This window comes from Labrus bergylta, chromosome 5 (assembly GCF_963930695.1).
Source record: "Labrus bergylta chromosome 5, fLabBer1.1, whole genome shotgun sequence".
Classification (NCBI taxonomy): Eukaryota; Metazoa; Chordata; class Actinopteri; order Labriformes; family Labridae; genus Labrus; species Labrus bergylta.
In genome coordinates, this window is record NC_089199.1 from 10,216,788 (window position 1) to 10,228,846 (window position 12,059).

Genomic DNA, 12,059 nt, shown 5'->3' on the forward strand with positions numbered 1-12,059 from the left:
CCAGAATGCCCTGCAGGCAGATTTGGTGCAAACTGCCAGCTGACGTGTACCTGTCAAAATAACGGCACGTGTGACAGAGTGACAGGGACGTGTCAGTGTGGGCCGGGATATTATGGACATCTGTGTGAACACGGTGAGAACTGAACACAAAGAACCAGAATGAAAATGAGCGACTTATTTTGAGTCAATCCCACATTCACTTTCCTGCTGCCAGCAAATATTATCATAAAGATACAGAAAAGTTTTTATAAGCTTCCTTTATCTGGGTAAGAACAGCAACACAACAACGGATGTGTTTCAGCACTAGGTCAACATTTAGTGTACTGTCTTTTTTTTAGATTTGTTGCGGTCATGCAGCTGAAACTGTGTTTACTGTCGAGTGTGCTCCTTTTTTGCTGTTTTTTTTTAGCAATAATTATGACATCACCAGATCACTGATTAAAAATCAGCTTGAGGAAGGTTTCTTAAAGCTACAGTTCCCAGGTGTTTTGAAATTAGATAAAAACAAAAGGCAGGAGTAATCGATCACAGAAGCGGAAGAGAAAACTACAAATATTTGTAGTCAGAACATGATTTGAACTTTTTCATTTGTAGACGCTAGCAAAATATCGAATATGATTTAAATCCTTGGTATGTAAAATGTATTGTGATGCACCAAGAGTAAAAAAGCCAGGAACAGAAATGATATCAGTGTGACTGTGGTAGGTTTGAGTTTCTTATAAACATAACAGGTTTTATTTTTTTATTGGTCTATCTTTTCATAATTTAAAGTCAACTCTGAAATGAAAAGAAGGCAAGGCTGTCAAAGTATGAAGAACAAGTAAAAAGTGAATGTATGACCTTCCTAACACTGTGTAATACTGATCACTGTGTGGCATTACAATTACATTAGTACTCAGTGTTTATCACCCAGAACACTGCAGCATCCTGAATAACTTTTGAATAACTGAATAACTTTTTTATGTGAACACTTGTTTATAAAACCAGTGAGAACATGCTTAAGTATGACAATCAGCTTTGAATGTCATAGTTTGTCTCTCTCATCCTCAGCCTGTCCTCCTGGTCTCCATGGCCCACTGTGTCAGCAGCAGTGTGACTGTATGAACGGAGCATCCTGTCACCCTGTGACGGGACACTGCATCTGTCCTCCAGGATGCCACGGGTCCCGCTGCCACAGAGGTTAGTCTGTTCTCTGAGGATTCACTCTAAATAAGAACATGATTTAGGATATTTTATTGCCTGTTTTTCCTCTTAGTGATAATATTCTCTCTCTCTCTCTTAGTGTGTGAACAGGGTACTTATGGTCTCGGCTGTTCAAAGGTGTGCGACTGTGAGGACGACACTCCGTGTGACCCTGTGACTGGAAAATGTTTCTGCTACTCAGGAAAGACTGGACCAAGATGTGACATAGGTAATACTCTGTTGATTTTCTACCTCTACCAACATGCACACAAGCAGGAGTGTGATCGTTTCTTAGAAGCTGAGAACATTTAAACTCTGCCCACTCTCTCCTGTGTTTCATTTATAAGAAATATGAAATATGTACAGGTTGCTTATTAAGATAAAGAAACCTAAACCAGGCACTGTTTGCCCAGGGGTTAAAGAAGATTTTAGCACTGAAATCATTTTCAGATGTTCTAGATTATATTTTCTCTCAAGGATGGGGAAATAATCTATGGATAAAGATCTATTTAAGATTTCTACATTGTACAGTTTATAATTAAAAAAATGACCCACACATTTAACTGAAAGTGAAAGAACTGAGATTTAGTACAACCCAACATCTAATTAATGAAGCGGGTTGTACTGGAGTAAAGTGTTGACAGAGTTTCGGTCAATCTAGTAACTACCAGTTATACCAATCTATTTCTTTAATCCATTATCTATTTTTTTTGTACCAGGCTGTAAACATGTTTATGTCCGCTGTTAACATCAACATTTTAATAGAGGGTGTGTATGGGACTTCTGGATCTTTAAGAGCCATCCTCAAGTGGACGCTCAAGGAACTGCAGTTCTGTACTGTACTGATTGGCTTCATGTTTCAACACCAGAGGTTGCAGCTTGCTCTATGCTAAGCTAATCAACTTTAGCTTCACATTTACAAAAAAAGAGTTCCCAAATGTCAAAAACACATCTGTTATAGTATATCTGTTATAAGTTTGCTAAGCCGTTCATTTTTGTGATTTGTTCAGAATGCAGAGCGAATCATTACGGTCCAGACTGTTCAGAAACCTGCGAGTGTGAAAACGGGGCCCAGTGCGACCCACGCAACGGCCGCTGCACCTGCCTGCACAGCTGGATTGGACTTTACTGTCAAGAAGGTGCAGTAATGAACAAAACTGACATGACTGACACGTGTCCCTGCTGACTTTATCTCTCTTCATCATTTCACACACACACACACACACACACAAGGCCGGCAGGTGACGAGCCCTGCTGAATCAGGAGTCAGAACAGAAGTGAGGTTTCAGCTGACTGAGAAAAAAAAAGAAACCATAACTAGTTAAAGTGCTGACACTGTTCACTTCTCGTCTGTGTTTGCAGAGGCCGCACTTTCTCTTTGTTCTGATCCAATATGAACGTTTGCTGAGCTTGACTCACAGCTCTTTCTGTGTGTGTGTGTGTGTGTGTGTGTGTGTGTGTTTCCTCAGGTGGACCTCCTCGCCTCTCTCACAGCAGCAGCAGAGGAGAAACACAACACGACAACTCATTATAGCACCTGGAAGACGAAAAACTGGAACAGATCAGCTTCTTTTATTGAAGTGACTCAAGTGAATGAGAGCAAGTTGTAGCAGGCAGCTGGACGACCTACATGGAGGGGAAAAAAAAAAAAAAAAAAGACTCTCTAATGAGAACTGCAGTTTCATGTTTGGACCTGAGCTGGATCTGACTTTTTTTTTGTTTCACTGGCCAAAATGTCACTTGAACTCTGAAAGCTGTTTTTTTTCCCCCGTCTGACCTCGCTGGTACATCGTGATTAGTGGAACATCAGACCCACAGAGTGCAGTGTGATGAGACTGTGGTTGTGCTGCACTTTTCATGTTTTGTGTTTAATATTTTGTCCTCAAACACCTTAAACAGGTACTGTATATAAAATAATCATCTTTTAAGCTCAAATGAAACCTCTAACAGTGAGGTAATCATTGAAACTATAGTTCAAACTTACCCGTATAATGAAGTTGTTCTACATCCACACAGTATGAGGTGCTCCCTTCATTACAATGGTGCTATGGAGCTTAATCGTACAACACAACAAGATATGTATAATAATTATTTTATCGTGTAAAATCATAAGGCGCACAAACTGTTGTTTAAATGTCTAAAAAAGAAAGCTGGACTTTAACAGTTCAATGTATGGTCACAATGTATGGTTTGATTTGCACCTTGTCCCAGGTTAAGTGTCTAAATATTTTCATTTGAGTTGATTTTGTGTATAAGTTGCTTCATATTTATATGTCACAGTTTTTCACATTTAAATATAATTCATGTTTAAAATGAATCTTTTTGTTTCCAAATGGATGAAAGACTTTGGAGCTCAACCAGATCTACAGTCCAAGTAAAAACCACAAATGTAGTTTTCACACATGAATCCAATTAAAGAGACACACACAGACACACACACAAACACACAAAGCTTGTTTACCATTCTTATTTTATCATTATTTCATTTTCATTGAAGATCAAAGCTGTACATCCTGTCTAAATTCATATTCAAGCACAGTGCAGATAGCAACGCCTGCGAGAAAAAAAAAGAAACTAAAGAAAAGAAAAGAGAAAAAAAAAAGGCAGAGGTGATCACAACCAGAAATCTATATACATAAGGTCAAACTATGTACAGGAGACACCAGGCTCTCATGACGTCATCTTCAGAGTGAATTCAGCCCTCTGTTTCATTCGCTTCATAGCATTCCTCATCATCTTCATTATCCATACAACACAAAGAATTGCTTCTTTTAGTCAGTCTCAAAATCAACACAATACCGATAGGAAAAATGCAGCATGATGAAAAATAAAAACAGTTCTTTGAATTCTCTCTACTGCATTCAAGGCTAAAACCTAAAAATATATTCTGTTTAACCTAAACCCCTCTGTAAAATAAGCTCTATCTATCAGTGGCTCTGGTTTCATCTCTGAACTTGTCATTTTGAATGGCAGAACAGCGAATCTGATGAAACTTTGAACACTTAAAGCATGATTTTATCCTACACAGGAAAGGACACCAGGTGACCACACGTCAGCCTTGAAACACGACCAGATATTTCTACAACATGCAGAATCCTTGAAACACCACAAGATGTTTGTGGGGCGGGTCAGCACAGTGTGAAATCACTCTGATGGTCAAACTAAATGCACAGCGATACCGTTTAATAAGGACATGTTTGACATTTCTGGAAAGAGATCTGTTGCTTTCTTGCTGTGAAAGAAGATAATACCACTCTCATTTCTGTAACCTACGAGCTAACTTAGCTTAGCATAGAGACTGGAGAAGTGGAAACGGCTAACCTGGCTCTGTTCAAAGGTAACACCTGTAACAGCTCCTCTGAAGCTTAGAAATGGAGACTTAGTACATAATTTAGTTTTATCATGCAAGAAATAAAGTGGAGAAACAACAATAGGCTGTTACAAGTTCTCCCTTGAAAAGCTTCCCCACCCCGGTCCTAAGAGCTCTGCTGCCTTCTGTTGTTTCGGTAATGTTAAATTAAGCAGGACCATTTTCTATGGGACACTAACAAATTGCATCTTGGGATTCAGAACATGTGTTTGTTGAAACAAAGTTGAAACATCTTTAGTATCTTCTAGTTCTTCTCTGAAAATGCAATTTAAACTTTGCACATAGAAGAAGAAGAAACAGTGACAGCTTTTCATACAAGCAACGTGTCACCTACTCTGGTACTGATTTTTCTCCTTTATACAGCTTCCACTAGACTAAGTGTTGCGATTATCTTTGGCTAGTTGTTACAGTAAAAAGAAGTGAAGTAAGAAAAAAGACAAACTGCTTAGCTAACAGACGACTATTCCTTGGTTGGGTTTCTGCTGGTTCCCTACAAAGTAACAAATAATCTGGTACATGGAGACGTTAAATTGTTTTTACATTTTGGTTTAGGTTTAAATAAAACACTCAACATATCACTGGTTAACTAGCGGGCTTAGGGAGAAGAGCAGGATTTTGTCACCTCAGGACAGTCATGCTAGCATTTCCGCTAATCTTTCAGTCTTCATGCTAAGCTAAGTTAGCCAGCTCTAACATACAGATATGTCTGATAAGAATCTTTTTTTTTTCTTCTTTTAACTCTAGACAAGCGAGAAAGTCTTCTTCCCATAATGTTTGAACTGGCCCTTTAAGTCTTACACTTCCTCCCGTCTCCCTGCAGATAAAAACATTGTGAAACAGGAACTCCACAAATGATTTGAATTTTCTTTGCTTATCTTTAATTTTCTTTTTTTTTGTCTTCTTTGAAAACATCAACTTGCACCAATATTATTCACTCAGTCACAGCAAAAACCAAAATGTATACAGGGAACAGTTTATACGACAGACTAAAGCAAGAGACACACACAGAGACGGACACACAAACAGGATCAACAGCAGGGACATTGAATCACTTTGCTGTTGTTTAAAATCTCCTCGACTGTAACGCTCGTTAACATACACCTTCAGAGTTACACTTGCTTTGATTATCTCCTTCAAATAAGAAGCTCTACATCTCATTCACGTCCTCACTCGCACTAATATGACAGTTTTATTCATCAGTATTTTTTTGCTATGATTAAAAACTTCATCAGCTGTTGGTTAAGATTTCTTATCTACACGTGTTAGTAAGCGGAGTAGTATCACCTTGTTTGTCCCGTACGTTTTGTACGATGCGCTGGGTGAAGAAGAGGGTCCATGCTTTGAGGATGTATCACATGCTATCCACTTGTGCTTTAATCACAGTAAGAGAGCACCCAAAGGTGAGAGAATGATATAGGGTGGTTTAAAATTTTTTTTTTTGCGTTAGTACTTCTGACATGTCTCAGGTTGTACGTCCCCTGAAAACGATCCTTACCGATCCTAAAGCAGGAAAGCTTTACTATGCATTCTGTATATGAAGGACGTATTTGTTTATTAGTATAAGAGCATCGTCAAGTAAAGATATATATGGAGTAAAGTCCATCCCATAGATAGATAACAAGCTGGACAGCACATGCGTTAAGATGAGTTTCTATAATCTTGCAGGAAGTGAGAGTGAAACACTCAGTGATGAAGAAGAAGAAGAAGAAGATCATCTTTGGCTCGAGCCACGCTAAAATGTCACTGGTCCTTCCCAGTGTCCACACATGAACGAAAGACAGACGAGTAAATACGACCTCCTGACCGTGTGCACGCCAACGCACAACTACAAACCACCTGCTCTGTTCCCTGAGCTGCTGCCGCCCACTGATTCAACTGGAAACACCGCCTCTTCATGACACAAATCAGTGCTCCCGTGCTTACAAGGGGACACACGACCAGGCGGGCTAGAAAAGAGGGGGCAGCCATCTACGCCGAAGCCCGCAGCACAGTCCGATGGAACTGTAAATAAGGCAAAATGCTTGAACACAAATATGACCAAGGAGGAGTTTCCATGAGATGTGGAGCCAGCAGTGATATGCCCACTTTCTGTTCAGTTAATCCTCAGCCTGGGAGAATAGTGAAAAAAATCTCTCTAATCTGCGTTTGATTTTCATGCCACTTCAATTAGGATGAATAAATTACTAATCTCTTCAGTGGCAGACAAGTTGCCCTGTCAAGTCGGCCTATGCTCCTGACTCATCATGACATACGTTCACGGGTTGAGATAGAAGACCCCCCTCTCCTCCAGGAGTGTCAAAGTATCAGGCTAAAAAAAAACATGAGGAGAGGGAATCACCAGGAGGCGATATGAATCCATAGTGCAATGGCTGTGAGATATGACTGCTGTAATCCCCACCCTCTTCCCTCCTTGAAACTACTCTCCATCACCTGTTCTGACCGTACTAAAGTGCTGATTGTTAAAGCCCACAAAGAGGCTCGTACACCGATAATGTTAACAACACAAACAAAGAGTTTTTTTTTTTTTTCCAGAGAAACCTTGACAGACTAAGTACAGTACACACGTGTTTGTAAACACAACGCCCAGAGAACAAATGCATGGCTATGGTACATGTGCAACAGAGTATTCTCCTAGATTCGTACAGTATGAACTTTTTCTTCCTTTTGAGTTGCATTCAGTTCTAGAAAAAAAAAAAGCAAAAAAAAAAAAAAAAGAAGAAATCTGGCTGCCAAGCAAGCGTGTGCTTTTTTTTTTTTTTTTTTAAAGATAGTTTTCTCTAAGTTTTTGAAAATATGTTCAGCTGAATTGGATGTATAACTGATTTAAGTATGAGCGCATATCCCTAACCTCTCATCCACTTCTTGTCTTTCATTGTCTATCCCTTCTTCCCTGTGGAGGTGACTGTATTTTTTCCTCCTTTTTCTTATCTTATCCCTGTGACTCTAAATGAGATGCCCTGGGTGGCCTTGGTGTGGCCAGACTCATGCGCCAGGGTCTCACTCAGTAAAAGCTCAAGCAAACAGAGGATCAGGCAAAGGTGGGGCGCTGCAGCTTGCAGCCCGGGTGCAGCCCTGCCGGGCGGGGCCGTTCTGCACGTTAGGAGCGGTAGTCCTTTTTACTGTACGGCTTGTTCCCCAGGATGCTGTCCACCTCGTGTGTGATGGACGACGACAGCTTTGGAAGAACCTGAGACAAAAGAGAAACAAGGAGTGAACATGTTCTACAGTGAAACATCATGCAGTCCGGATGGCATTGAAAGGTGAAAATGTATTGACTTCTTGTTTTACTTCATCAAGAACTAAAAAATGCTTTTATGAAAGAGCAACAACTTCAATGTAGCATAACGACCTTGATACATTTTTTTATTCACTTTGGAGACTCTTAGTTTTAGTACCTTCTTTATGTTCATGTAAATTATTACATTAATATACCTTATAATGTGAAGGAAAAGTTAATCAGTTGCTTTTCTGAGGTAAGGGTAGCAATAAGCACCAATTCAAAATATTTCATCACCAGTTGAAATATGTGTGTTCCTTTTTTCATATGAAATGAATGATCAAAAAATACGAATTTCATGCAGTAAAATACTTATTATACTAGTACATTTTTATTATGATTGATTTATTTTGATAATCCTCAATATTCATGTAAAGTTAAATACTATAGTTTACTTTAAAATAATCAAGACAGAGTTTAGATTCTTTGAAAAGACGATATTCAATAACAACTAATTTCTTATGTTTGTCTTATGAGAAAAAAAAATCAGTAATTGGATGTAAACAGTGTGTTCAGCTGTGGGACTGTGGGTCTACTACGTGATATTTCCCAGTCCAAGGAAAACTGCGAGGCCCTTGAGAAATGTGAGCTTAGCATTTTCAAACTGAAATATCAATAAAATGTGCTGAGGGCATGAAGCTACACAGCATAACGACATTTAGTATAATAATGTGTGTTCACATTCACACACACACACACACACACAGAGGAGAATACAGAGAACATTAGAATAGAAAGGTGCAGCAGTGCTCTTTACAGCGGGACAGACATTATGTGAGCAGAGGACGTAAACCCCCACCGGTGGAAAACCCCATTAAAGGAATGCATCTTATCAGGAGAGGAGGAAGTGGCCGTAACTCGTCTCCAATCCCCACGGCAACTGATACTCGGCTGACCTTATTAACTCGGTACAGTGAAGCACCCGAGCGTGAGGCAGCAAAGTGCCCAAGAGGCCGAGCTGTACCCAGGAGAGGAGGAAACTTGGAGGCACGAAATCGCTGCCTGATGAAACCGGATGGGTGATATTTTCATAAATTACGCCACGGCAGTAAAACAAACACGAGTACACACACTCACGCAGACGCACACGTTGTGGCCTCACCTGTATTGCTCCTATGTTCTCCATCAGCTGGTCCGTGTTGGAAGCCCCTAAAAGCACAGAGCTCACCCCCTCGTTCCGTAGACACCACGCTGCAGGAGACCAGTAAACAGCAATGACACACCCACTTCCACTGTGGACATACACACAGTCTCACACATCACAACCCCTGACTCTCTCTTTCACACAAACACACACTGTTTTCACAACAATACTTGACAAACACACACACCCGTTAGTTTGATTCTAGAAACATGTCTAATGCCAACCCCTGAGAGCTCATGCATCCTTTTCTTTACACAGATGAAAAATGAAAACATTACAGATGACACAAATGCTGCACTCACATCACATGAACACTCTGTAGTTGTGAAACAAGAATACAGACCCTTACAGACTGCAATATTAATGTACTCCACTACAAGCATACCTCAACTACTTTATAAAAAAACTCACTGTGCAGCAAATCATCTACTAACACGAGCACAGTTTATCATTATTAATAATAATAATAATAATAATAATAATAATAATAATAATAATAAATTAGATTTATATAGCGCTTTTCTAAATATTTAAAGACGCTTTGACAGGAAACAACAAAAAACAAAGCAAAAATTAAGAGAACAATACAACATAGAAGTAGTGTCGAGAGCTCAGCTCAGGGAGTCATGCTGATACTGATATGTTATCGATGCTCTCTCTCTCTCCTCAATCTCACACATCTACACCTCAGAGTGGAAGTCATAGAATTAGTTTCATGTCGGCTCAATCAGGATTTATTCTCTCTAGCTGTGTAGATAGAAGAAGCAGAATTTTGACAGGCTATTAAAAATGAACTGTATCTAATCAGTCTGAAATCTTCCATGCTTAATAACTAACTTATTTCAGATCAATGTGAAATCATTTGAGTTGATCAAACTCTAAATGTATCAGAGTGGGGGTTTGGAGTCTCTGTGAGAAAACTGACGAAACCATCATCTCATTTAGTGTTCTGTAAGAGTTCTGAGCTGTATTGTGCAACACAACCGCGCGTTTTGTTTTGTAAGCAGATTAGAGCATAAAGGGATTGAGACTTTGGCAGTAAACAACGTGGGATTGTTGTTCCTAACAAATCTCGCACAAATATGAGAACGTGGCCAAAAAAAAAACAGCTGTATGTCTTAAAAGTGGATGGACCCAGGTGTGGAGCTTCCCTCGGGCTGCTGATACCTGCACGTCTAATGATGTATTCTCCCTCGCATGAACACCAAGCGCCAAGTGTGCAGCCAGAGGCAGGAAGGAGACTGTCATTGTTATATAGTTTTTATTCAATACTGAGTGCCACAATGATGTAGGGGACTACACAGTGGACATTAATCTCCTGCGCTGCCTTCAGGAGCGCTCGAAGGATTTATGGTAATTGGTAGTGTCCACTAATGGGCCGTGAAACTAAATCTATGACACTGCATTACTGCGAGAGTGAAAAATCTGCGCTGAGAGGAGAGAGGAAGTCCCGGATTTACTCGCTGCATCCGTGACGTCTGACGCTTTAACAGCCCTCGCCGGAGTCAACGTCTCTGGGTTTGCACTTTCTTACTCTGTGCATGGCCCGGAAGAGAATCGATAGCCGTCACTCGCTGGATTTATGAGCCGGATGTTATTTTTATGCTGACACCGGAAACTGTTAAATACATGTTAACAGCTGAGGAAACAGCACACCTGTATATACATATGGTAACTATAAACAAGACAGATGGGTCTATGTTCATTACATTTTTCACCTTTAGTACTTTTATTTTCCTACACTTCCTTTCCTAATGTATTTTATTCTAACCCTTTCTTTATCCATGTTGTGTTTCATTTTTTATAACTACAGATGTTACAGGACAGACACACATGTGACAGCACAACACACAGACGGTCAAACCAGAGCGCTGCAGACCTCGGCCCGTCCGAGGCAGAGGGACGGACAGACAGACAGAAAGAGAGAGAGCAGCAGAGTGTATCTGCGTACCGATGGCGAGTTGGGGCAGAGTGCAGCCCAGCCGCTCCGCGATTGCCTGCAGCTCTTTCAACTTCGCCTGCTGACGCCGGCCCTCCTCACTCAAGATCTTGTCCTTCAACCACTGGTAACCCTGTTTGAAAACACAGCACACCTGCTCAAAAACACAGCCCTGCTCACACGGCCGCGCCGCAGCTCCTGTGTCACCAGGGCCTGTTTTTAAACAAGTGACTCTGTCTCCGGCTGCCTACACTACAGCCAGGGAAACATGGACACAGCTACACCAGCCAAAAGATTGATTAAGATTACTATTAAATAATGAGAAATCTTAGAAGAAGAAAGACAATATATTTTCAAACTGACTGTTCAAGTTATATCGGAGTAAAAAAAAAAAATCTTCGTATTATATCACAGATCAGGAATTATCTATAATGCTTTAAGTTACAAGTTAGAAACCAGGAAGTATACACCACAAACATCCACAGACAACACTGAACCAAACAGGGAGCAGCACATTCCACACACTTTATCAGAGTACTGCACAACACCACAATGGAGAGCTAGTTTTATAATGATGATGATGATGAGTAGTCAGATCTACGCTCACTGACACACAATCCACAGATGCACAGCATGCTACTTCACCACAAGAACACAACACTGCATCAGGTCAGGTGATCCCTTCTAAATATGACTATTATGTGTAAGCTCTAGATGTCAAATTCTTATTTTTGGGGCACATCATTTGATATAATGTGAAAAGTTCCATGTTTCTGAGATTCTCACTGAGTATTCAAATATAAATGTTGTGTCTCCTCTCTTCACTTACATTAAAAACTTGGTTTCACATTTCTGAAAGGAAAACCAACGTTTCTAATAGTCAAGGGAGATGCCTGCAATAATATTGAACATCTCTTTTATTAATAAATATGTACACATAGTGCACTGCTATTGCTCTGTGTGTGTTTAGTTACATCACATGTATGCTGTGTGCTCATGTGTGTCCATTAAAATGCATAAAGCTGACACCAGCTGTCCAACAGTGTTGTACAGCACTGCTCATGCCCCAGCATGGCAATGAAAACAGATGTACATGGTGTGCACAGAGTTACAGAACCTGAAAGACAAACACACACACGGTAAACAA

The 12,059-nt window shown here is 40.2% G+C and overlaps 2 protein-coding genes across 9 annotated transcripts in view; one reads left to right on the top strand and one right to left on the bottom strand.

Annotated features, from left to right (window-relative positions):
- megf6b (multiple EGF-like-domains 6b) overlaps nucleotides 1-3,499 on the top strand; it is a 66,545-nt gene extending 63,046 nt beyond the window's left edge. For both annotated transcript variants that reach the window (XM_065954715.1, XM_065954716.1), the window contains 5 exons: nucleotides 5-133; nucleotides 1,051-1,179; nucleotides 1,283-1,411; nucleotides 2,193-2,321; nucleotides 2,652-3,499. In XM_065954715.1, coding sequence (XP_065810787.1) covers nucleotides 5-133; nucleotides 1,051-1,179; nucleotides 1,283-1,411; nucleotides 2,193-2,321; nucleotides 2,652-2,716 — 581 coding nt within the window. In that variant the 3' untranslated portion in view covers nucleotides 2,717-3,499. The remainder of the gene's footprint in view (nucleotides 1-4; nucleotides 134-1,050; nucleotides 1,180-1,282; nucleotides 1,412-2,192; nucleotides 2,322-2,651) is intronic.
- Nucleotides 3,500-3,635: 136 nt separating this feature from the next.
- Nucleotides 3,636-12,059, bottom strand: part of kcnab2a (potassium voltage-gated channel subfamily A regulatory beta subunit 2a) — an 84,594-nt gene continuing 76,170 nt past the window's right edge. For 6 of the 7 annotated variants that reach the window (XM_020628956.3, XM_020628955.3, XM_020628958.3 and 3 more), the window contains 3 exons: nucleotides 10,925-11,045; nucleotides 8,932-9,020; nucleotides 3,636-7,739 (listed from right to left, as the gene is read on the bottom strand). In XM_020628956.3, coding sequence (XP_020484612.1) covers nucleotides 7,650-7,739; nucleotides 8,932-9,020; nucleotides 10,925-11,045 — 300 coding nt within the window. In that variant the 3' untranslated portion in view covers nucleotides 3,636-7,649. The remainder of the gene's footprint in view (nucleotides 7,740-8,931; nucleotides 9,021-10,924; nucleotides 11,046-12,059) is intronic. The other variant, XR_010666410.1, reaches the window with a different exon arrangement.